This window comes from Danio rerio, chromosome 9 (assembly GCF_052040795.2).
Source record: "Danio rerio strain M-AB ecotype USA chromosome 9, GRCz13ab, whole genome shotgun sequence".
Lineage (NCBI taxonomy): Eukaryota > Metazoa > Chordata > Actinopteri > Cypriniformes > Danionidae > Danio > Danio rerio.
In genome coordinates this window covers 44,842,531-44,866,862 of record NC_141029.1, presented here as the reverse complement: position 1 = coordinate 44,866,862, position 24,332 = coordinate 44,842,531, and the positions used below count along the sequence as shown (strand labels likewise).

The window sequence follows — 24,332 nt, the reverse complement described above, 5'->3', positions numbered from 1 at the left end:
CTTTGTCATTAATTTTTTTAAAGGGTATTCATACATTTGTCTTTATTGGTACAAGTGTCTAGCTTCCATTTGAGTGACACTTTGAGTTCTTTGACGTTCATATAAAAATGAATCTTTCAACAAATAAATGCATGTCCTTTAAAGTTCTTGTGGAGGAAAAGAAACCAAAACCACCAATTCAAGAACCCGCAAAGAAATTGCCAGCTAAGCCTGATGAAACCATTGCAGTTCCCATTGAAGAACCTCCAAAGAAAGGTAAAGGTATAGACTTACTTTTTCAGTGTATCACTGATTGTTGTGTGCTTCTTTATCTTTAACTTGCCACACTCTTAAAAGGAACACGTGTCCTCATTGTGGCCTTTGTGTATGTCATTGTCTTTGTCCTGCCGTATAACTACATTTTAGTGTATGCTTGCTGTGTGCTGTTTATGTGTTGTGTAGCTTTTTAAAGGGATTTTTTATGTTTACGTCTTTTTTGTTGTCTTTTACTGTCTATCTTCCGCTAGGAAGTGTATTATATAGAATTGTTTTGTGTTCTGTGATGTTTGCTTATGAAAATGCATCTTTAAACCATTAAATGCATGTCCTTTAAAGTACTTGTGGACGAAAAGAAACCAAAACCACCCATTCAAGAACCACTAAAGAAATTGGCAACTAAGCCTGATGAACCCATTGCAGTTCCCATTGAAGAACCTCCAAAAAAAGGTATTGACTCACTTTTTGAATCTTTTTTTTTATTTTTATTGTTGTACGGATGTACACACTCTTAAGAGGAACACATTTCCTCATTGTGCCTTTTGTGTATGTCAATGTCTTTGTCCGGCTGTATAATAGTATGTTAGTGTATGCTTGTTGTGTAGTGTGTTTTTCTTATGTGGATTTTAAGAGGATTTTATATACTTGCTTTTATTGTTGTAATTGTCTAGCTTCCGATAGGAAGTGTTTTTTGTGCGACTTTGTGTGTTCTGTGACATTTGCTTATGAAAATTAATCTTTAAACAATTAAAGATGTGGACGAAAAGAAACCAAAACCACCCGTTCAAGAACCACCAAAGAAATTACCAGCTAAGCCTGCTGAACCCATTGCAGTTCCCATTGAAGAACCTTCAAAAAAAGGTATTGACTCACTTTTTGAAAGAAGGGCTGTTTTTGTTGAACAGACGTGTTTCTTCTTTTAGCTTGTCACGCTCTTCTGAGAAACAAATGGCCTTTCAGTGGCTTTTGCTTCTAATTTTCTAACATGTTGTCATCTCTGTTGTAATTGTCCAGCTTTCACTAAGAAGCATATTGTTTGTGACATTGTTCAAATCAAAACAAATCTTAGATAATTAAATGCATGTTCTTTAAAGTTCTTGTGGAGGAAAAGAGACCACAACCAAAAATTCAAGAACCAACAAAGAAATTATCAACTAAGCCTGATGAAACCCATGCAGTTCCAACTGAAGAACCTCCCAAGAAAGGTATAAACTCACTCTTTGTAAGCAGGGCTTTTTTTGTTATACCTTTCATTATTAAATTGTCATACTCAAAGAATTGCCTTAAATGAAAGTTGGTATATGCTTATCAGAATTATTTTTAAAACAATGCATGTTCTTTGAAGTTCTTATGGAAGAAAAGAAACCAAAACCAGCAATACAAGAACCACCAAAGAAAGTGTCTGTGAAACCTGAGCAGGCCTTCACAATAGAAGAACCTCCCAAAAAAGGTATAGACACATACTAGGTTTTTTAAGAAGCACTAGTTTTCTGTTGTTTTTATTAATTCGACACTTCTAAGAAGAACACCAAGTGGATTTGAAGAACTCAAAGTGGATTTTGTTCATTGTATATTCTTGTCTTTGTCTTTTGGGATTGCATGCATTCTTGTTGGTAGCTTCTACCATATCTTTTATCTTACTTCTTGATTTCTTAAATATCTTAAGTATTTAAAATCGGCCTGAATGATCTTTCATTCATCTTGTCTTTTATCTTGTCACTTTTAAAACTGAAGCATTCTTCATAACTTTAATATTCTTTCTAAATACAAGAACCTTCCAAGAAGCCAGGAGCCCCTCTGTTATTGGCTACACAGAGAGAAGATTTGGTTGAGGAAAAACGGCCTAAAAAAGAGACTGTTGCTATGCCTAAAAAGCAGGAAATTGTTTCCCAAATGGAAGAAATGGAACCTCAAAAGAAAGATGTTCCACTATTTCCTAAAAAGGATGAGAAAAGTTTACCTGAAAAGAAAGATGTACATCTTACAAAGGATGAGGAAATTGTTCCTCCAAAGAAAAAGGCAACAATTCCTGATAAAAAGGATGAGGCAGGTGTACCTAAAAAGAAAGATGTTTCTCCTAGAAAGGATGAGAAAATTATTCCTCTAAAAACGGACATCACACTTCCTTCTAAAAAGGATGAGCCAATTGAATATATAAAGAAAGATGTTGTTATTCCTGCTAAACAGAAAGATAAAATTGTTCCTCAAAAGAAAGAGGTCACTCCTCTTTCTAAAAAGGATGAGGCAACTGCACCTAAAAAGACAGAAATGCTTCCTCCTGCTAAACAGGATGAGGAAATTTTTCCTCAAAAGAAAGAAGTTGCTCTTCCTTCTAAAAAGGATGAAGCAGTTGAATCTAAAAAGAAAGATGTTTATTTTTCTGCTAAACAGGATGAGGAAATAATACCTAAAAAGACAGAGGTTCTTCTTCCTCCTAAAAAGGAGGAGGCAATTGAACATAAAAAGAAAGACGTTTCTTATCCTCGTAGAAAGGATGAAGAGCATGAACCTATAAAGAAAGAGGGTCCTCTTCCTTCAAATAAGGAGGAAATTGTAAATCAAAAGAAAGATGTTCCTTTTCCCACTAAACAGAGCGATGAACTGTTGCTTAGAAAGAAAGATGTTCCACCTTCTCCTAAAAAGGATGACATAGTACCTCAAAAGATTCCTAAACAAGATATATCTCAGACTAAGCCTCATATGAAAGAGATGATTCCCACACAAATTCCAGAGAAGACAGAAGAAAAAGAAACTTTCTCCGTACAAGTAGTTACACGTCTACAGAAGGAAGTGGTACTTGCTGCAGAAATTCTTTCAGAAAAAGAAGAAACGGAAGAAATTTTCCTTAAAGAAGAAATTAAACATCTTCAAAAGGAAGCTTCTCTTAAACCAAAGCTGGAAGAAAAAGAAGATATATTGCCTAAAAAGAAGGAAGTAATTGCCATGACTAAAAAAGAGGAGGTCATAATGCCCAAAAAGAAAGAAATTCCTCTTCTTGCTAAAAAGGATGAAGTACCCCAAAAGAAAGAGGTGACCCCTACAAAAGGTACAAAGATATCTGACAACATCTTAGTCTTTTTTATTCCTTGTCTTTATGTTTTAGAAACTCTCTTGAACTTATCTTTAGCTATTTCATTGTACTAATTTCTTTGTGTCTGTTGAGTCACGTATGTTTGTCCATTGTCTTTTATCATTTGTTCTTTGTTTTCTCAATTAACCTCTTACCACTCGCCAGAGTGATCTCTTGATCTTATACAACAGATTTTTTCTCTTAATTATAAACGTGTGCTAACAGAAAATCTTGCTTTCTCAAGATGTTTTGGAGTCACCATGGAAAGAATCTCCTAAAGAAGACCTGCAAAGAAAGTTGGATACAACTCTTTTTCTTTCCCAAAAATTTGAGATAACTGGAGGTACATAAATCAAACTCCATTGTATTCTTTGTTGCCCTTTTATTTTAAATTGTTGCTCTTTTAGCCTGTTTTTCTCTTGGACAACATTGTTCTTTTCATCTTCTGTTTAATTCGAATGGAGACATGGTGAAGCCATTTTTAGGCTCCTTCGCTAAAACTTATTGTTACATCACCCTTGCAAACCTAATGTTTTAATATATACTTTTTTGTACTTTCTTTGTTGGATACAAACTTATATTTACATCCAAAATCTTCAAGATGTCACTTCTGCTCTAAAGAATGATGACGCCATTCAGTCAGACAGTCAAGGAATTGCAGTGAAGCCACTTCTTTTGGAAGAAACCCATAAAGAGGACACCTCTCATTTAGAACTTGTATCACAAACAGAAATACTCCATGGAGCAATAGGTAGCAAAGAGACTGAGAATTTACATATTACAAAACTGGAGGATTCATCAAAAGAAAGTATATTTTCTTCAGAATTTACAAATGAATCATTTTCTCATGAAGGGCTCCCTAGAGAACTTGTAATGACAGGTAAGCTAAACAGTGCTCACAAAAGGATTTTGAAATTGTGGATTGAGAGTTTTGTTTAGCTGCACCTCAAGAGACAATGTTATTTTGCCTTCAGCCTATGAAAAAAATTCCTTTGAATTCCAAGAATCTTCCATGAATCCAGAGGTTGCTCTGTTTATTGCTACAGAGGGAAATTTAATCAAGAAAGATAGAGATGGAAAATTACCTCAAAAAAGAGTGACAGATGCTTTCCCCAAAAAAGAAGAAATGACAGAGATACTTTCTAAAAAAGAGACATTTACTGACCCTAAAACGAAGGAAATTGTGCTTCAAAATGAAGAACGTCTTCAAAAGAGATTTCAAAGCAAACCATTTGCTGATTCTCCCCAAAAGAATGAAGACATTGCTGTAATAGAATTTTCCCAAAGAAAGAATGAAATATTAACTCCTAAAATGAAAGCAGTTCCTCTTCCTCCTAAAAATGAAAAGGCACTTCAAAACAAACATATTTCTCATGATGCTAAACAGAGTGAGGAAATGTTACCCAAAGAGATTGATGATTGGTCTAGAAAAGCTGAGGAAATGTCATGTGAAAAGAAAATTGCACTTCCAAAGAAACGGGTTACTCTTCTTCCTAAACAGGATGATGAAGTGTTACATAAAGAGAAAGATGTTCCTTATCCCCCTAAAAATATTTATCTTCCCTATCAAGAGGAAGATGAAATTGTACTTCAAAAGAAAGAGTTTCCTCCTTCTCCTAAAGAGGATGACAATTTTTTACTTGAAGAGAAAAAAGTTTGTTCCAATATAGAGAAGGAAAGTGCATTTGAAAAGAAAGGTCTTTCTTCTAGAAAGGAAGATAAAATTGTATTTAAACCAAAAGACGTTCTCTGTAAGACAAAAGACAAAATTGGGCTTCAGTTGAAACAAGTTCCTCTTCCTGCTAAACAGGATGAGGAAATATTGCCTAAAAAGAATATTTGTTCACCAAGACAGGATGAGGAAGTAATGGCTAAAGAGAAAGAGGCGCCTTATCTGTCTGAATATGAATATGGAATTGTATTCAAAAAGAGAGACATTTATTTTCCAGATAAAAAGGAAGATAAAACTACACTTCGAAAGAAAGAGGTTGATCTACCTGCTAAACACGATGACGAAATGTTACTTAAAGAGAAAGATCTTGATCTCCGTATGGATGAGGAAATTACATTTGAAGAGAAAAAGATTGTTCTTCCTCTCAGAATGGAGGATGAAATTGAATCTGAAAAGGAAACAAAATCTCTTCATAAAAAAGAAAAGGAAACTGCTCATCTAAAGAAAGAGGTTTTTCTTTCTGTTAAACAGAATGAGAAAAAGTTTCCTAAAGGGAAAAATATTTATCCTAGAAAAGAGGAAGAAAAATTGCGAAAACAGGAGTATTCTTATTTTCCTAAAAATAAAGACAAAATCAAATTTTTAAAGAAACAGGAGCCTCTTTCTGTTAAACAGGATGAGAAAATCTTACCTAGAGAGAAAGAAGTTTTTAGTCAAAAAGGTTTTCAACTTTTGCATGAAGAGAAAGAGGTTCCTTCTCCCCATAAAAATGTTTATCTTTCGTATACAGAGGAAGATGAAGTGCCACCTCAAAAGAAAGACTCTCCTCTTCCTGCCAAAGGACAGAATGGGAAAACATTGGCTAAAGAGAAAGAGGTTCCTTATCCCTCTGAAAAGAAATATGAAATTGTATTCAAAAAGCAAGATATTGATATTCTTGCTAAACAGGATGAAGAAATGGTAAAACCTCTTCATAAAAAAGAAAAGGAAACTGCTGATCAAAACAAAGAGGTTCTTCTTACTATTGAACAAAATAATAATAATACATTTCCTAAATTGAAACATGTTCATTCCAGAAAAGAGGAGGAAATATCTTCTAGATACCAAGATATTTGTCCTAGAAAGGGTGGGGAACAGTTGACTAAAGAAAAAAAGGTTCCTTATTCCACCAAAAAGGAACATGGCATTTTATCGAGAGAGAAAGATTATCTTCCCCATAAAAAGGAAGATGGAATTGAATTTCAAAAGAAAGAGGATGTTCTTCCTGGAGAACAGGATGATGAAATTTTACTTAAAAAGAAAGTTATTCATCAAAGAGAAAAAGCCGAAACTGTATTTGAAAAGAACAAAATTGTTCTTTCTCCCAGAAAGGAAGATACAACTACAGGTCAAATAAAAGAGGTTCCTCTTCCCTCTAAAAAGGAAGAGAAAGTTGCACAAAAGGAAAAGGTTCATTTTCCTGCTAAACAAAATGAAGAAGTTTCTCCTAGAAAGGATGGACAGACAATCTCTAAAGTGAAAGCAGTCCCTTATCCCTTTATAAAGGAAAATGAAACTGCATTTAAAATGAGAGAAAATGATCCTCCATTTAAAAAGGAAAATAACATTTCACTTCAAAAGAAAGAGATTCAACTTCCTGTTAAACAGGATAAGAAAATGCTACTTAATGAAAAAGATCATCCCATAAAGGGTGATGAAATTTTATTAGAAAAAAATGAGATTTCTCCCAGAATGGAAGATGACAAGTCTAAAGCAAAAGATGTTCTTTCTAAAAAAGAAAAGGAAATTGCCTATAAAAAGAAAGAGGCTTCTCTTTCTGCTGATAAGGATCAAGAAATGTTTCCTAAAAAGAAAGAAATTTCTACCAACCAGGATGAGAAAATATGGGATCAAGAGAAAGAGGTTCCTTTTCCCTCTAAAACGGAAGGTGAAACTGTATCTGAAAAGAAAAAGGTGTATCTTCCCTCTGAAAAGGAAGATGAATGTTTGCTTCAAAAGAAAGAGGTTCATCTTCCTGTTATACAGGATGACAGCATGTTACAGAAAGAAATGTTTCACAGAAAAGAGGATGAAATTGTATCTAAAAAGAAAGAAGGTCCTCTTTTTAATAAAAAAATAATAGAAAATGCATTTAAAAACAAAGATGTTCCTCTTCCCATTAAACAGGGATTGACCCCTAAAAGGGAAGATGAAGTAACTGTGTTTGACAAGAAAGAAATGGGTTCTCTTCTCAAAATGGATAAAGGAATTTTACCTAAACTGAAACCAGTTTCTTTTCCTCATGAGGATGAAATATCTGTCAGTCAAAAGAAAGACATTCCTCTTCTTTCTAATATGGATGAAGAAACAGTAACTCAGACTGAAGATATGACTTCCACACCAACAGCAGAAGTTGTAGTTCTACTGAAAACTAAGCAGGCTTCTCAAACAAAAGAAACTGTTCGTCAGAAGAAAGAAATAACCCCCACACATATTTTGAAAGAAAAAGAAGAAAGTGCTCCTAAAAGAACTGGTTATCTCTCTTCCGATTGGGAAGAAATTGCACATCAACATAAGGAAGTGCCCCTAACAATAAAACTGGAAGATAAAGACAATAAGCCAAATAAGGCTGTTGCATTTGCTAAACCAGAGCACCTTGAAGAAAGACCAAAAGACCAAAAGAAAATAGTAATTTCTGAGGCTAAACAAAAGGAGAAAGATGATGTTCAGCCCAAAAAAAAGGAATCGTTTGCTGTCACTAACAAAGCAGATTGTATAGTACATCAAAAGAAAGATGTCATTCTTTCTTCTAAAAAGCTTGAAGAAAATGTGCCTCATAAGAAAGAGGTGACATCTTTGAAAGGTAGATTGACGCCAGACAACATCTCAACAGCCTGTTTCTTGTTAGAGAACAAGATTTCTTAGAAATTATTTTTTTTAAGCTTAAGATTTTTGAAACTTAAATGGTTTTTATATTTTTGTGTGGTCTTGTGTGTCACTTGTCTGTTGTTGATCAAGATAATTAACACAGAAATTTCTTACAACAAGAAGAACATTCATAAAATCTTACTAACCTCTTCTGTGCCTGAAGTCGTAAATAATCTTACAAACGCAGATCTTTGCCATTTTCTCTGTTTTGTGTGTAAACTGTTATATATTGTGCTTGTTAAGTCTAATGATAAAGCTGCCGAATGTGGGGTTATAATGGACAATTTTATCTGTGATGTAAAGTGGCAGAACCAGAGAGGAAACCATCTCCTGATAAGATACCAGAGACACCTGTTTCTGTGAAAGAAGTTGCACCCCCAAAAGGTACTATGGGGAATCTTCAACAAAATCTTCTTATTCCATACAACATTTTATTACAATTAGTCTTATCATTGTGGTACATTTCTGTTGTTTGTCCTGTTTTTGTTTTTATCTTTAACATCTTGTACTCAAAACTTTACCTGTTCATCCTAACTTTGTGTTTTTGTTCTCATCGTAACATTCAAATTTGTAATTTTCACAGTTGAAAAGAAACCATCTCCAGAACCTGAAAGAAAGAAAGAACCTTTGCCAGAGCCTAAGGCAAAGACGGTTTCACCAGAAGGTACTTCTTTGTTTAATATGTTTTTGATATGTTTTGTCTAACAGCAATACTTGTTTCTTTTAGCAAATTTTAACCTCAGTAGAGGCGATAAACTGCAACAAACTGCACATCTGCTGTTTTTTTTTTCTGTTTCATTTGGGCTCTGTGTGTGTTTAGTACCGGAAGGTTCATGCTTAGTGAGCCATTCTTGTCAAGTTATTATGAAAAATCTTTAAAGCACTTAAAAGTTGCTGAAACATGCTCCAAATTTATATGAATGCATGTTTGCATGAATGAGAATGGTCTAATTTTTCAACTACTTCAACTACTTGACATACCTCCACACTTCCTTTTGACCAGACCTTGATGTCCACTTGTATTTATCTTATAGCAGTGTTTAATCTGTAAATAAGTTCTAATCTACAGTTTGGTATCTTATTCTGCCGCATAAAGGTTTTTTACTAAAATGACTGATTCTTTCTATTGATTTGCACATATATAGAGTAGATTTGAGCAGAGCATTTCATGTATGTTATGCATGTAATAACTCTTTGTCAGTTTCTTAGCCTCGATAGAGGTTTGAAATACTTTATTCTTTCATCACTTTTTATCTTAAACATCTTTCAACATCCAACAAAACTCTTTTTTGAAGTTAAAGAGGTCGATAAGAAAGCTGAAGATAAACTCATCTCAAAACCCAAGGAAGAGAAGACAATTCCAACAAAAGGTATTATGTTAACCTCAAGTCTGCACCCCTGTAAGTTCCTGAAAAGGAAAGGTTTACAAATCTTATCATGTCTTTGAAATTCTTTTTGAAGTACCTACACCTAAAGAACCAGAGAAACCAAAACCTGCTTCAAAAGAAGAACCAGTACCAATTGTCCTACCAGCGGAAGGTACTAAAATAGAAACACTTCTTCATAAATATCTTTACTAAAATATATATCTTTGAAAAATGATCTTTAATGAAAAAATGAAAATGCTTCTAAAAAAAGGTAGGTAATAACATGCTTCTATGTATGTCATGTGTCTTGCATGAGAATCTTATATGTGTAAGATGCACACAGCATTCCTATTCCACTCAATAAAGAGGGGTGCCTTTATCTCACACAACCAATTACTCACAAATGATAATATCAAAGTATGCCTAAATAGATTTATGCTGTGCATACTAAATCAAAGCTCTTATTTGTAGATTTTGAATTTTTATATTTTAGACTCTTTTTATTGCACTATTTAAGTAAACATTGTTATTTTTAACTTGTTTTAACTTTTTATGACTACGTTTCTAAACCAGATGGTGAGAAGGAACCAGTTTCTGCACCTGGAGCAGTGAAGAAAGGTAACAATATTTAAAAAAAATAAAATCTCAGAACTCCATTTTTTTTCTCCCAGATTGTTGAGCCATTTCAGATGATATGTTCTTTTCAGTTGTATTATGTGGGATGTTGAAATGTATCTGTTTTGAAAATATGTTGTATATTGTCAGTACCTTTGTCAGTTTGTTTGTTATTGATTGTGTCCTTCCGTCTTGTATTGTGTTTTTTGTCTCGTCATATTTTGTTCTACTGGAATGCCAGTAGATGTTTGTGTCAATATGTTAATTGTGCTGTGTTTATGGTCTGTATGTATGTATTCTATGTCTGTCATGTATGTATTGTTCGCTTTATAATGCGATGCATTTCCAAATCTAAAGGCAAAGTTCTTAAAATTAAGGAAGAAGAAGGAAGATTTGAAATTCCCACATTGAAAAAAGCTAAAAGATTATCTAAAGATAAAGACGAAGATCCAGAAATGGTAAAACTGAAAAAAGTTCTCAAACCAGAAGAAGAGGAATATAAGGAAAGTCCAAAAGTGTATGCTGAGGCTCGCAGAGAAGTTGTGATAACTGAAAGTTATGAGGCAGAAATGCATTTCGAGACTTATGAAGCTACCAAGAGGGATGTGAAAATTCAGCCTGAGATTGACAAAAAGAGATCTGCCGAACCTGACCGAGCACCACCTGAGATAAAACCAGAAAGTGAAGTAGAAGACAAAGCAAAGAAAACAGCAGTTGCGAGGGTTCCAAAAAAAGTCACACCAGAGGAGCCTGGCTTAGCACTAAAAAAGGTTAAAAAGTTACCATTAGACACAGGAGAACCTGAATCTGTCAAATTAAAGCCGTTTGAAAAACCTGTGAAAACGCATCCTGAAACCGAGAAAGACACCAAAAAAGACGAAAAAGGAAGGGAACCTGCAACTTTTGACAAAAGTAGGGAACCGATTACTTTTCAGAAAGGAGAGCTGCCTTTAAAGGATGAGAAGACAAAGGAACCAGATGTGCCTGTGAAAAAAGAAAAGCCTTCTATTCCTGACAAAAAGGAGCCAGATGAAGTCGCTGTTAAAGCTGTAACCAGACCTGCAAAAGATGAAGTCCCTACAGAGCCTAAAGAGAAATTAGTTAAGGGTAAAGGAAAGATTCCATCTAAAGACCAGGACCCTGAGAAAGTTCAACTAAAACCTTTTACGAAGAAGCCTTCAGCTGGATCACCTAAAGAAAAGGAGGCCGCAGAGCCAAAAGACAGAAAACCAATTGAGTTGTCACCGCTAAGTAGGGCACCAAAAGATGATATTAAAAAAGAGCCAAGTATTCCAACCAAAAAAATTGACAGTCAAGAAACTCCAGACAAAGCTAAAGAGGTTGAGAAGATTTCAACTCCAGTCCCTGTAGAAGACAAAACGACACCTCCTAAAAAGGTTACCCCGGTAAAGAAGATTACACCCAAGGAAGATGAGAAGAAGCCTATTGTTATCAAAAAAGGTGTTTTACCCAAGGAGGCTGAGGAGAAAGAAGAAATAAAACTAAAACCAGTTGAACGTACAAAGAGTGGAATAGAGCCTGAAAAGATTCCTTCACCCAAGGTTGAGAAAACAAAGCCAGCTGAATCAGTTCCTGTACAGAGGAAACCTATTGATGATTTAACAAAAACACCAAAGACAATTTCACCAAAAGACTCAACTGAAGCAGTTATCTTGAAAAAAGTACCGCATAAGATTTCACCCAAGCAGGAAAAATCTGAGGAAACTCCTCAGATTTCTGGAGACGACAAGATACCAGTCCTGAAGGAGCTATCTCCGGGAGCTGTAGAGTTAAGAAAAGTCTCAACTCAGTTTGAGGAAGAAGTATTTGAAGAAGAGTTTGAATATGAAGCTGAATATGAAGATGAAGAAGAAGAAGCATGGGGATGGGAGCTTGCTTCTCGAGACAGTTATGGTTCAGAGGGCTCTGAAGAACAATATTTGGAGGAAGGGGCACTTGAGACTCCTGGAATGCCAGGGGGTAGACGAGGTGAGAGGGTCCCTGTAAACTACATCAATGAATGCCTCATTTTCCGTGGTATGGACATCAGCGCCCTGTTGTCATTTTTTTTTCATCCCAGATAATTCCCATGTCTTCATCCATGTCTGTTCACTTACTGTAAATCTTGTGCCTCCCTCTTCATCTTCTTCAGTCTTCATTGTGGCATGTGTTTTGTATTGTATTTAATGTCTTTCATCTTGTTTGTTGTTTGTCTGTGTCTTCATTGAGCTATAAATATAACTACTGGTGGAAAAATTGTCATTTTGTTGGGATCATAATTTGTCATCTAACTTGCCATAAATTGGAAGCATGATTTTATCATCTTCATGACCCTTCATTAATATTTCCCTTTTTTACTTAAGCGTTTCATTACTAGATATTTTAATTTAACTTCAAATATATATTTGTATGTCCATGAACTGGAATTAATTAATTATTGTTTGTCCAGAGGGAAAGCCCAAAGAGGAAGCTGGAAGAGGCAGAGGCTTGAAACGTATGTTAATTGTATTACATTGTCTTTTTATGGTTCTTTCCCAAACATTTTAAGATCTTGTCTGTACATTCACTTTTGAGAGCTCTGGAATTAATGTATCATTATGGCATATGCTTTACTAATTCTGAAGCATTAGGACTAATAAATCTCTTTTCGCATTACAGCAAAACAAACTCCTTCTCCTGGTGAAGGTGGAAAGGGTAGAGGGCTGAAGCCTGGCGCTGGTGGTGACAAACCTCCAGGAGATTCACCATTTGGTTTCCAGCTCAAAGCTGTCCCCTTGAAGTTTGTGAAGGAGCTCAAAGATATTGTGTTGCAGGAGGCTGAGTCGATTGGCTCCTCTGCTGTATTTGAGTGCCAGATCTCTCCGTCTACTGCTATCACCACCTGGATGAAAGATGGAAGCAATCTAAGGGAGAGTCCAAAGCACAAATTCACATCTGATGGCAAAGATCGCAAGCTGCAAATCATTGATGTACAGCTTTCAGACACTGGAGAGTACACGTGTGTTGCAAAGCTTGGCAACAAGGAGAAGACCTCAACTGCTAAGCTTATTGTTGAAGGTTGTGCATTAATCATGAATAAAAATAATGAGTAAGAAGTTAAAATTAAATACAAACAAAAACACTACCCCATGAGATTTAATGAGATTTTCTTCTGTTTATTTGGTTTAATAGAATTACCAGTGAAATTTACTAAGACTCTGGAGGAGGAAATGTCTGTGATTAAGGGACAGCCGATGTACTTAACCTGTGAGTTGAGCAAGGACAGAGATGTGGTCTGGAAGAAGAACGGAAAAGAGCTCAAGCAAATTGCTGGCAAAGTTCAAGTCAATGTTATTGGACTGCAGCGATCAGCAACGATCCAGGACACCAATGATGATGATGCTGGTGTTTATACCTGCGAGTGCGAAGACATCAAAACACAAGCCAATGTCAAAATTATAGGTATGCCTACAGAAATTCTTTATGGTTGTTTAAATAAAATGTAATTCTATACCACAATAAAATCACTAAATATCTATTGCAGAAATAATCAGAGATTGGTTGACAAAACCTTTGAGGGACCAGCATGTAAAACCAAAAGCTACCGCCACATTCAAATGTGAACTCTACAAGGACACTCCCAACTGGAAGTGGTTCAAGGGAGATGAAGAAATTCCCACTGACCCTACGAACAAGACTGATGTCAAAAAAGATGGCAAAGAGATCACACTTACAGTCAAGAATGCTCAACCTGATGATATTGGAGAGTATGCCATAGAAGTTGAGGGCCGCAGATATACAGCAAAACTCACTCTCGGAGGTCTGTTTAAAAGTATTTAAATTAATTTTCTTATTGAAGAAGATTGTTTTTGTTTTCTCTTAAATACTCTTTTTGTCTCAATTATATAGAGCGTGAAGCTGAGATTCTGAAGCCTCTTGCTAGTGTGGAGGTGGTTGAGAAAGGAGAAGCCAACTTTGATACTGAAATTTCAGAAGATGATATTCCTGGAGAATGGAAACTTAGAGGGCAGGTTCTGACAAGATCACCGGTAGGCTTGTATTTTGTTGAAGAGGCTCTGTCACTTTATATAATCTATTTTTTCCTCAGTAATTTTATAATATTTCATCCCCAGACATGTGACATCAGAGCTGAGGGAAATAAAAGATTCCTTACTTTGAAAAATGTTCAACTTGACCAGGCTGGAGAGGTTTCTTACCAAGCTTTGAATGCCGTGACCAGTGCAATGCTAACAGTCAAAGGTAGGTTGATAACGAGTATTAATTGAATGTACAAACAGGAAATGCAGTGCGAACAAATTGTAGAGGGTGAATAATAACTTTTTTTGTGATGACTGTTATTCACACCCTTAGAAATTGAAATGGACTTCACAGTCCCATTGAGGGATGTTACTGTGCATGAAAAGAAACAGGCTAAGTTTGAGTGCACGATCACGAAAGATGTGCCAAAAGTATTGTGGTTGAGAGGATCTGATATTGTAACATCAGACCAAAAATATGATATCATTGATGATGGAAAGAAACACATGTTGGTCATAAACCACTGTGAATTTGAGGATGAGGGAGAATATACTATTGAGGTGTTGGGTAAAACATCAACAGCCAAACTGACAGTTGAGGGTAAGTATTTTTTTATCCAGGCAATGTTTCAGTCAACATGGGGTGCTCTGAAAATTTGTTTTGTTCAGAACATCAACAAGATAAAATGGTTTTGCCCTGGACTAACACATTATAGGTATGCGGCTGAAATTCGTCTCACCAATATCGGATCAAACTGTAAAGGAAGGTAAAACGGCTCGGTTTGAGCTTGAACTATCTCATGATAGTGTACCGGTGACATGGTACAAAAATGAAACAAAACTGCATCCGAGCAGAACTGTACTTACGCATGTTGATGGAAAGAAACATATATTAGAAATCAAGGATGTCACTCTAGATGATACTTGCCAAATAAAAGCAGAAGCTAAAGGAATGTCGACAACAGCAAACTTGACGGTGCTAGGTAACTTTTTTTTTTTTTTGCATTCTGTTTTTGTTTTTATCTTTGTTTTGAAGATAATAATGAAAAATAATGCTGGTGTTTGGGAGTGGTGACAAAATAGGTGGTCTTAATAGTTGTTTTATTCCATAAATGATAACATGCTCTAATTTTTTTACTTTCTAAATTTTATTTTAATATAGAGGGAGATGCCTGCTTCACAGTTAAACTACAAGATTACACTGCAGTTGAGAAAGATGAAGTCATTCTTGACTGCGAGTTAAGCAAAGACGTACCTGTGAAGTGGTTCCACAATGAGACTGAAATTAAAGCCTCCAAGATGGTTGCCATAAAAGTTGAAGGAAAACGAAGAATCCTAAACATCAAGAAGGTTGAGGACAAAGACAAAGGTTTATATGTTTGCGACTGTGGAACAGACAAGACTTCATCCACACTGAACATTGAAGGTCAGTGTTCAAGATTATGTGCATAAAATATTGAAAGGGTTGCTTTTTGCTTTACATTTTCCTACAAACTTTCAGTAAGCAGTGTTATGTTTTAAATAAAATATATGACATTTGTTTCTCAACTGTCATATATTTTAGCCCGTGATATCAAAGTGGTGCGACCAATGTATGGTGTTGAGCTCTTTGATGGTGAGACGGCCCGATTTGAAGTGGAAATTTCTGAAGATGATGTCCATGGCCAATGGAAACTGCAAGGAGAAGTTCTCTCTCCATCACCTGTAAGACTTCTGAAGCTATTCAAAATGGTGGCATGTAATGTTTAAGTCATTGGCATAATTGAATTTTTGATTTTGTGGTGACAGGATGTTGAAATCATCGAAGATGGTGCCAAACACACCTTAACTTTGTACAACTGCAAAGTGTCCCAGTCTGGAGAGGTTTCCTTCCAGGGTGCCAATGCAAAATGTTCTGCAAATCTAAAAGTGAAAGGTACCACATGCCAAAATGTTATGTTCTTACTTAGTAGTCCCAAGCTTTTTTAGATGACTGATCTTATCATCTTTTACCAATAATAAACTCGCATTTTTACAAAGCCAGTGCACTGTCAACCCTAATAAGTTGAAACTACTCAAATGATTTGAGGAAAGTGATTCCCTCAGTTTGTTTGGGTAATGGGAAATCGACAACTCAATTAATTAGGTTGACCAATGTGGTCTCTTCATTGAATTAACTTAAATGTTTAATTAAAGATAGCTTAAATTTTTAAGTACAGATAACTTAAAAGGGCTAAAAGACTAAACTTCCAAAATTTTCTGCTTTTATATTCTTTACTTTCTTACTCCCTGGACCGTTTATATCAAAGTTGATATTTAGCCACACGATGTTGGTGTTTTGCAACATCTAATTTATACGAGTTGTTAGCCCAAAGCTCAACTCCCAAACTGGAGGACCTGGACAAACACTTATACGTTATGGACAATTTAGCTTGCCCAATTCTCCTACAACGCATGTCTTTGGACTGTGGAAAAAATCTATGCCAACACTGAGAGAACATGCAAACTCCACAAAGAAATGCCAACTGACCCAGCCGGGACTCGAACCAGCAACCTTCTTGTCTGAGGCAACATCACTGCCCACTTCACCACCATGTCTCCTCTGCATGTATATCAATTAAGAAAAATCTATATAAGTATTTAAATATCTATTTACTTAACTTTTCTCTTTTATCAGATGGGTTCAGGTAGTGTGTATGTCCTGCTGCGCTTCAGCAAAATTCAGCATCACAAGCAAAATGACCACCTTGTGTCATATAACATATATCGACTAATCAGCGTAGTTGTCAAGGCAGAATTCATTCCAAGCGCAACCAATTATTTTAAACAGACATGGTGAATCACTTAAAGAAATTAAAATGACATCAAAACCTAAACAGGTGTGTTTAGTTTACTCATTTGGCAGCAAAAAAAACTTTTAATATTTTAAGCTTTATGAACTTAACAAGTTTTATTAACTTAATATCTTTAGTAATGACAACAGCGGGGTTTACACTGTGCCATGAATATAAAGGTCAGGAATAAAGATGAATAATTACAAATTTAAAATGCTAAATTCCCAAGAGTCTTAAGAACAAGATTTACACTTATCTATGACTGTTTTTGTGTGTGTGCGTGTGCGTGTGTGTGTGTGTGAATTGCAAAATAAGTGTTTTTGAAGTGACAGATCAGAACAATTAATCACAAAGTAATGTAAGAGCAGTCACAGTTATTAATTGATTTATCTGTTGATTAATTGTTTTTGGGTAATTATTATACTGCAATTTACTTATTGTTAATAATTAAATATTTTTTTCTGATATGCTGTATTTATATATAGTTGCATGTAATATGTTTTGTGAATTTGTGGATTTTTTTTGGTATTTTAAATAACTTTGTCATTTAAATAACGTGATGTTCTTCATATATTTTTTGCAGAGCTTCCAATTTCATTTGTAACACCTCTTGCTGATGTGCATGTATATGAGAAGGATGAAGCACGGTTTGAGTGTGAAATCTCAAGACAAGCGAAGAGCTTCCGCTGGTTGAAAGGATCTCAAGAGATTAAGACTGATGATAAATTTGAGGTACTTCAGGAGGGCAAGAGACACATTCTGGTAGTTAAAGCTGCTGCCTATGAAGATGAAGCGAAGTACATGTTTGAAGCTGAGGACAACAGAACATCTGCCAAACTTGTTATCCAGGGTAAGGGGTGGAAACCAAGAGAAATTATAATAATAATAACACAATTATTTATATTTAGTTACATTTTGTTTACATTTGTTAAATAAAGACAAACTGCTGGTTTAAATCTCATGCTTGCATACTTTACCAGGAATTCGTCTGGAATTTGTCAGACCCATTAAAGATGTCACTGTTAAAGAGCGTGAAACTGCAGAGTTCAGCATTGAACTCTCACACGAGAAGGTTCAAGTCACCTGGTACAAGAACGATGTTCGTCTGCATCCAAGCAAAGTGGTCCACATGTCTGAGGATGGCAAGATTCATACTCTGTCCTTCAAAGAGGTGTCTATTGACGACACATCTCTCATTAAAGTTGAGGCTCTCGGAAAAACCTGTGAGGCAATGCTCACTGTACTTGGTAGGTGTTAAAAAATTGTAAACTCTCTTATTGCACCCTACACTACTGATAAAAATTCACTTAATATTCCCATGAATTCCAACAGAGGGAGAACCTTACTTTACCACCAAGTTGCAGGACTACACCGCAGTCGAGAAGGATGAGGTTGTCCTGATGTGTGAAGTGAGCAAATCATCTGCTCAGGTGAAATGGTTCAAAGATGGCAATGAAATCACTCCCTCCAAGAACGTCCTCATCAAGGCTGATGGAAAGAAACGCATCCTGACAGTAAAGAAGGCAGAAAAGGGAAACATTGGCGAATATGTGTGTGACTGTGGCTCTGACAAAACCGCAGCCAAACTTAACATCGAAGGTTTGTAAGATTATTTATTTATGCTTTAGATATTTTAGATTACCTATAGATTTTCATAACACCTCTTCTGCCCTCCTGTTCTCTTGCAGAACGTGATATTAAGATTGTCCGTCCACTGTACAGTGTGGAGGTCACAGAGACAGAGACTGCTCGCTTTGAGACTGAAATCTCTGAGGAAGATGTTCACGGTCACTGGAAACTCAAAGGAGACGCCCTGCACCAATCACCTGTAATTTCTTTTACCCAAAAACATCACTTTAGCATAACATTGATGAAAGTTCAAAACTTTGATGTTTTGCAGTGTTTTTAGTTATTTTATTTTGAATTATTCAATTGCAAATTCTGTTCTGCAACACTTTATAACTACACAACTATGAATCATTTATTAAGCATTAGCAAATAGTTAAGTCATTGATTGTTAGGCATTAACTCAACATTAACAAACATAATTAAGCAGATTACAGTTACAGCTACAAATGCTGTGTTCAATTATAAGCATGTGTATAATGTGCTTAATGATTGTATTTTCATACTTTGTTAATCCAGCACCTTGGAATTATAAGGTTCTATCTGCGTTCTGAATGATTTTGAGATATTGAGCTTCAAAGTTCTTGCATTCTATAGCAAACAGTATGTGTGTAAAAATTTTTTTTAATAAAAGGTCTTAAAATGTAAACAACTTATAAAAAAATATCCCATAATGTAAATAGGTTACTTATTTAATAAGAATATGTCAATATCTCAATTTTGACAAAAATGTCAGATAGAACCTTATAATTCTAAGGTGATTAATGATTCATTTTTCACCACTAAATTAAGTATGGCATTATTTACAAACAATTTACTTTAGAGTAGTTTGTCTTTTTCAAGATCATACAGAATGAGTAAGTAAATGGTTAATAAACTATTGAAATTAAAATTTATTCATCTTATTTTTCAGGCATACAGTAATTGTAACTTTGTATGCAAATAAATTTTTTATTAATACAACTTAATGTAGTTTTGTGGACTAATCTAGTGATGGCTATTGATGCTTTGTAAATCCCTTATAAGTGACAATTAATGTCTCATTATCAAATAAAAAAATAATCTTATAAAAAAAACTACTGTGCATTTTAAACATTGCAGAATATTGGGAGTTCAAAATATGACATACAATTCGTGCATGTCTATAATATAATATACAATATAATAATTGAACAATATAACAATTTGATACAACTTTCAGTGTTGTTCTGCTATGTTTAAACTAGACAGTCATTTTATTTTAGACAAATTTGCAAAGATTTTTCATTCGATAATGTTTCATTTGTGTACCTTGAAATTATAATTTTTTATTATGGATCACTCTGTCATTTATTTCTATAGATAATAGATAGGCCTTTAATTGTCATTTATAAGAGATTTACAAAGCATAAATAGTCCTTTAGGTTACAAAACTGCATGTAGTTGCGTTAATAAAGCGTTTATTAATATACAAAGTAGCTGTTACTATTTGCCTGAATAATGTGTAAAAATGTTGATTTGAATAGTTTAATAATAATTTATTTACTCATTCTGAATGATCTTAGAAAATGAACTATTTGCTAATGCTTAATAAATGGTTTATGGTGTGCAGTTATTATAGTGTTACTGCAAATGGTATTGAAGCGATACTTCAAGCAAGAAATGCTAATCTGTCGTTTACTCACATTCATGTTGTTTTAAACTTGTTTGAAATATGAAGAGAAATTGTGAACAATGTGTGGGTCACTCTGTTTAATATTAGGCCACAAAAGCACTAACTTGTTAAAAAAATCTGTGAGTAATATTTAAGTCTATATTTGAAGGAAAAAAGAAAGTAATTTGTGACTTAGAAGAAAGATTCTTTAAAAAGCTTGATAAATTCTGGGTTATATTAGGTTGTTTTATCTCATTTTCTGTAAATTATTAGCTAATATGTTAATTCAAATGTGTTTTAATGTCATTTTTCAGGACTGTGAAATTAAGGAGGAAGGCACCAAACACATGCTTATCCTTTACAATGTTCGCATGGACATGGCTGGTGCTGTGGACTTCAGTGCTGCTAATGCTAAATCCAAAGCTCAGCTCAGAGTTAAAGGTAAGTTTGATTATTATATTCTTTCTTGGATAACCTCAAAAAATTCCTGTGGACAGACCAGAAGCAATATTTTTTAAACTACAAAGGCAGATGAAGTGTGTTGCTTTGAATTTAGCATGTGAATTAAAGGCTCTTAACAGTTAATGATTAGCTCATAAATTATTCTGAAAGATGATATGTAGTGATAACAGGGTGTGAAAAGCATTTATTATGACAGGGATTAATGTTATAGATAGCTTTGGCAGCCAAAGAATTTTTTATCATATTGTTTTTTTGAATACCCTTGCTTTAGAAACAAGCAGAATAATTGTTATGACTTAAAATCGGCAACCAGGAGGTGGGAGTTTTTTTTCCTCCTTTTATAAATTAAGTAACACATTGCCTAACATTCTTCTTTTCCTGGAAAATTCCGGCAGGTTGATTGACAGTAACAGATTCCCTCACAGAGTATCATTACAGGGGTGGGCTAGTGGCCAATCAGATGTTGCGGTTATTTTAGAAGCTGCATGCCATATCTAGAGAGGCTCTGTCAGTGATTGGCAGAGGCATAGCAGACCTACCTCCAGTTTTTTTTTCTGACCATATACATCTTAAGAAAACTCAATATGCAAATGAAGTAGGCCCCCAACACAAGTCCATCTCTTGCTGAATCCCACTTGTCCTGGAGGCTTACAGGCTCCAGAGCAGTGGCCTGTCGTCAGGGGGAAAGCGCTATGTGGATTTGTAGTTAAGGGATTACCTGTGTCTCCTGGAACCTGGAGGTGACTAACAATGTCTTCTCCTGAATCCAAAGCACGAGTGATAGGCCTCTTGAGGCCTCTCAAGGATGTAACGGTGACAGCGGGAGAAACTGCAACCTTTGACTGCGAACTGTCTTATGAGGGCATACCTGTGGAATGGTTCCTAGGGGGTACAAAGCTGGAACCAAGTGACAGAGTAAGTGTGCTTGTTGGCCTGTGTCAATGCATGTGCCTTTTGTGGGATTTTTTTAAAGAAGGGTTGATGTCACTTTGTTTTTGTATATCATGATCAAATAATTAATATATTAATCAATTCAAGATGATTGCTCAGACGCTTAAAGTGATACATTGCTAATGTTATTCCAATACAGGGAAATTACTCCTGATTGACATGACTTACAAAATTACTTTTAAACTCTGGGATCAAGCATGCTTTGAAAAATTAACAATTGCAAGAATATTTTTTTGATTTTTAGCATATTGCATGACAGCTCTTCAGATCTGTCAGTTTAAACGCTTTCCTCATATAAGGGCCTGGGGGATCAGGCTACCAGTTGAGCATTTGATCTGGGTTTTGAGATAACACACAGGGCTATTCTGCTCTGCAAGCGTTCCTCTGGTTATTTTTAACTGCTTCAAGACTCATGTACAGTGGCAGGTGGCAAGAGGCCATAGCTTGTGTATATATGTAGTAATGTATGTTTTTTTTATACATTTGGTTAGAAAAGTTGAACTGTGCTTGTTATGGAATATTAGATGGGTGGTAGTTAGATTTTCAGTTATAGCCTCAATAATTAAGTTTTCAGATCTTACTGAATGTTGTGTAACAAATGGTGTTTGTATAAGGCTGTAACAGTTTTGTGACAACAGCTGTGATTCAAGATCAGTTTGTATTATGGAAATGATTGTACGAGATCCTAGTTAATTATAATAAACTAATGTACTGTAAACTTTTCCAGTTTGGAGTTTGTTTGGGCAGATATGTTTTCAGCTTTGGATTTCAGTACAGATTGGTTTTATGATGATATTTAATTGTTAATTGGTTAATGAACGCTGTGTTATTATTCTTACTTTACAATCGAAACAGTGAATATTCAAAATTAAGCCTGTATTAATTTTAATGATGATTTAATGATGATTTTAATTGTAAACAATTAACATAGTGGTTTAGTTTGCTCATTCATCTTTGTTATTTTAGCCTTAGCTTAGCTTTATATCAAGTTAAAGAACACAAGCCAAATGCATGCGTGTCTAAACTCCCAGGGTACATAGTTGGGGCAGTAGAAGTAGAGGTGTGAAATTGAGAATGGTTCCTACTGCTCAGCTGCTGACGTCTATGGCAGTGGGGCAGTAAATAGCCTCCCCCACTCTTGACACGGCAAAGGGCCTTCATTTATCAATTGGTTTGATTTGCACAGGTGGTGACCCGGGCTGAAGGCAGATCTCACACGCTAACCCTTAGGGATGTAAAGCTGACAGAGGCCGGGGAAGTAAAACTCACCGCTAAGGACTTCCTGACACAGGCTCAGCTCATTGTAAATGGTGGGTGCCATTTGTTTATTATTAAAAGCTGATTGATTTGCACCCTGTTGCTAACAAACATCACCCAAATATTTATTTGGACTTAAGCATGATCTTCTAATCTAATGAATGAACAGCACAATGGAGCAGATTATAACAAAAAATACTGTTAGTGTTTGTTAACTTCATTTTAGTCTCATCTTTTTTATTCAACAGTAATGCACTGTACATCCATTAGAAGAACCCACATTTATAGTTTTCCACCATGTTACTAGCACAGAGGACAACAATTATTTTTCACCCTTATTGACAAAATCAACACCGCTCAGATGTATGAAAATAACAACCATTCAAATACAACATTGTACACCAGTGACTGTGCTGGGTATTGTTACTACTCTTATAGGAGCTCATTTGATTGCCACAGACACAAAATTTGATTGAAAGTGTGTGTTACGAAAGTGTCTTTAACTGATTTAAAGTCATATCTGGGTTGAATTATTTGCATTAAAAATATACTGTACATTGCAATAAAACATACATTCATTTTCTAAACAGAACCACCAGTTGAATTCACCAAACCTTTGGAGGACCAGACTGTAGAGGAAGAAGCCACTGCTGAATTGGAGTGTGAAGTCTCCAAAGAGAAAGCAGAGGTCAGGTGGTTTAGAGATGGACAAGAAATTCGCAAAACCAAGAAGTATGACATGGTCGCTGATGGCTGTAAAAGAAAACTCGTTATTCATGACTGCACACTTGACGACTCTAAGACGTACACCTGTGATGCTAAGCATTTCAAGACTTCAGCCTTCTTAAATGTTGAGCGTAAGTTAACTAGATTGGATTGTATGGGTGTAATGAAACAAATAAAACTCTAAATATGATTGTATTTTTATCAACAGCTCCATATGTTGAGTTCACAAAGCCACTCCATGATGTTGAGGTCAAAGAGAAGGAATCTGCCAGATTTGAATGTGAAGTGTCTCGTGAGAGTGCAAAGGTTTGCCTTATATTAATTAGCTTTTTATAATCCAAATTCAAAATCAGTAAATGCATTATGCAAACTAGTGGCATTCTAAAACGATTATTAAAAGCTTATTTGGCTGAAAATTCCTATGTGCATTTTAAATAGGTTCGCTGGTTCAGAGATGGCAATGAAATCAGAAAAGGCAAGAAATACGAGATGATTTCTGAAGGAGTAAAACGCATTCTCATCATAAGCAAGTCTGTCTTTGATGATGAAGCAGAATATGAATGTGATGCCAGGACCTCCAAAAGCTCTGGCATGTTGACTGTCGTTGGTAAGTCCTGTTTATTTTCTGTCTATATATTTTTCAACACATTAGTTTGTACATAATACTGATTGTACGATTTTTGTTACCACAGAGGAGGAGGCTAGATTCACAAAGAACTTGGCTAACATTGAAGGCACTGAAACCGACAGTGTTAAACTGATTTGTGAGGTTTCCAAACCCAGTGCAGAGGTTACATGGTACAAAGGTGACCAAGAATTGCCTGAAGTTGGTAGATATGAGCATATTACAGATGGCAAAAAGAGAATCCTCATTATTAAGGGTCTCCGTATGGATGATGCTGGAGAGTACCACTGTAAACTGCCCACCTCACAAACCACAGGAAACCTGAGGATTAATGGTA

The 24,332-nt window shown here is 35.3% G+C and overlaps 1 protein-coding gene across 1 annotated transcript in view; it reads left to right on the top strand.

Moving 5' to 3' along the window:
* Positions 1-24,332, top strand: part of ttn.2 (titin, tandem duplicate 2) — a 179,207-nt gene that overhangs the window by 72,421 nt on the left and 82,454 nt on the right. The window contains exons 94-127 of the mRNA XM_087268376.1: positions 145-255; positions 595-705; positions 1,009-1,116; positions 1,350-1,460; positions 1,601-1,705; positions 2,027-3,301; positions 8,208-8,288; positions 8,488-8,568; positions 9,200-9,274; positions 9,366-9,443; positions 9,845-9,889; positions 10,244-11,875; positions 12,336-12,380; positions 12,545-12,943; positions 13,058-13,327; positions 13,410-13,685; positions 13,775-13,914; positions 13,999-14,125; positions 14,237-14,503; positions 14,619-14,885; positions 15,065-15,328; positions 15,467-15,606; positions 15,691-15,817; positions 17,299-17,565; positions 17,696-17,962; positions 18,048-18,314; positions 18,404-18,543; positions 20,289-20,415; positions 21,209-21,351; positions 22,574-22,697; positions 23,235-23,501; positions 23,579-23,676; positions 23,809-23,977; positions 24,063-24,329. Coding sequence (XP_087124502.1) covers positions 145-255; positions 595-705; positions 1,009-1,116; positions 1,350-1,460; positions 1,601-1,705; positions 2,027-3,301; positions 8,208-8,288; positions 8,488-8,568; positions 9,200-9,274; positions 9,366-9,443; positions 9,845-9,889; positions 10,244-11,875; positions 12,336-12,380; positions 12,545-12,943; positions 13,058-13,327; positions 13,410-13,685; positions 13,775-13,914; positions 13,999-14,125; positions 14,237-14,503; positions 14,619-14,885; positions 15,065-15,328; positions 15,467-15,606; positions 15,691-15,817; positions 17,299-17,565; positions 17,696-17,962; positions 18,048-18,314; positions 18,404-18,543; positions 20,289-20,415; positions 21,209-21,351; positions 22,574-22,697; positions 23,235-23,501; positions 23,579-23,676; positions 23,809-23,977; positions 24,063-24,329 — 8,271 coding nt within the window. The remainder of the gene's footprint in view (positions 1-144; positions 256-594; positions 706-1,008; positions 1,117-1,349; positions 1,461-1,600; positions 1,706-2,026; positions 3,302-8,207; positions 8,289-8,487; positions 8,569-9,199; positions 9,275-9,365; positions 9,444-9,844; positions 9,890-10,243; positions 11,876-12,335; positions 12,381-12,544; positions 12,944-13,057; positions 13,328-13,409; positions 13,686-13,774; positions 13,915-13,998; positions 14,126-14,236; positions 14,504-14,618; positions 14,886-15,064; positions 15,329-15,466; positions 15,607-15,690; positions 15,818-17,298; positions 17,566-17,695; positions 17,963-18,047; positions 18,315-18,403; positions 18,544-20,288; positions 20,416-21,208; positions 21,352-22,573; positions 22,698-23,234; positions 23,502-23,578; positions 23,677-23,808; positions 23,978-24,062; positions 24,330-24,332) is intronic.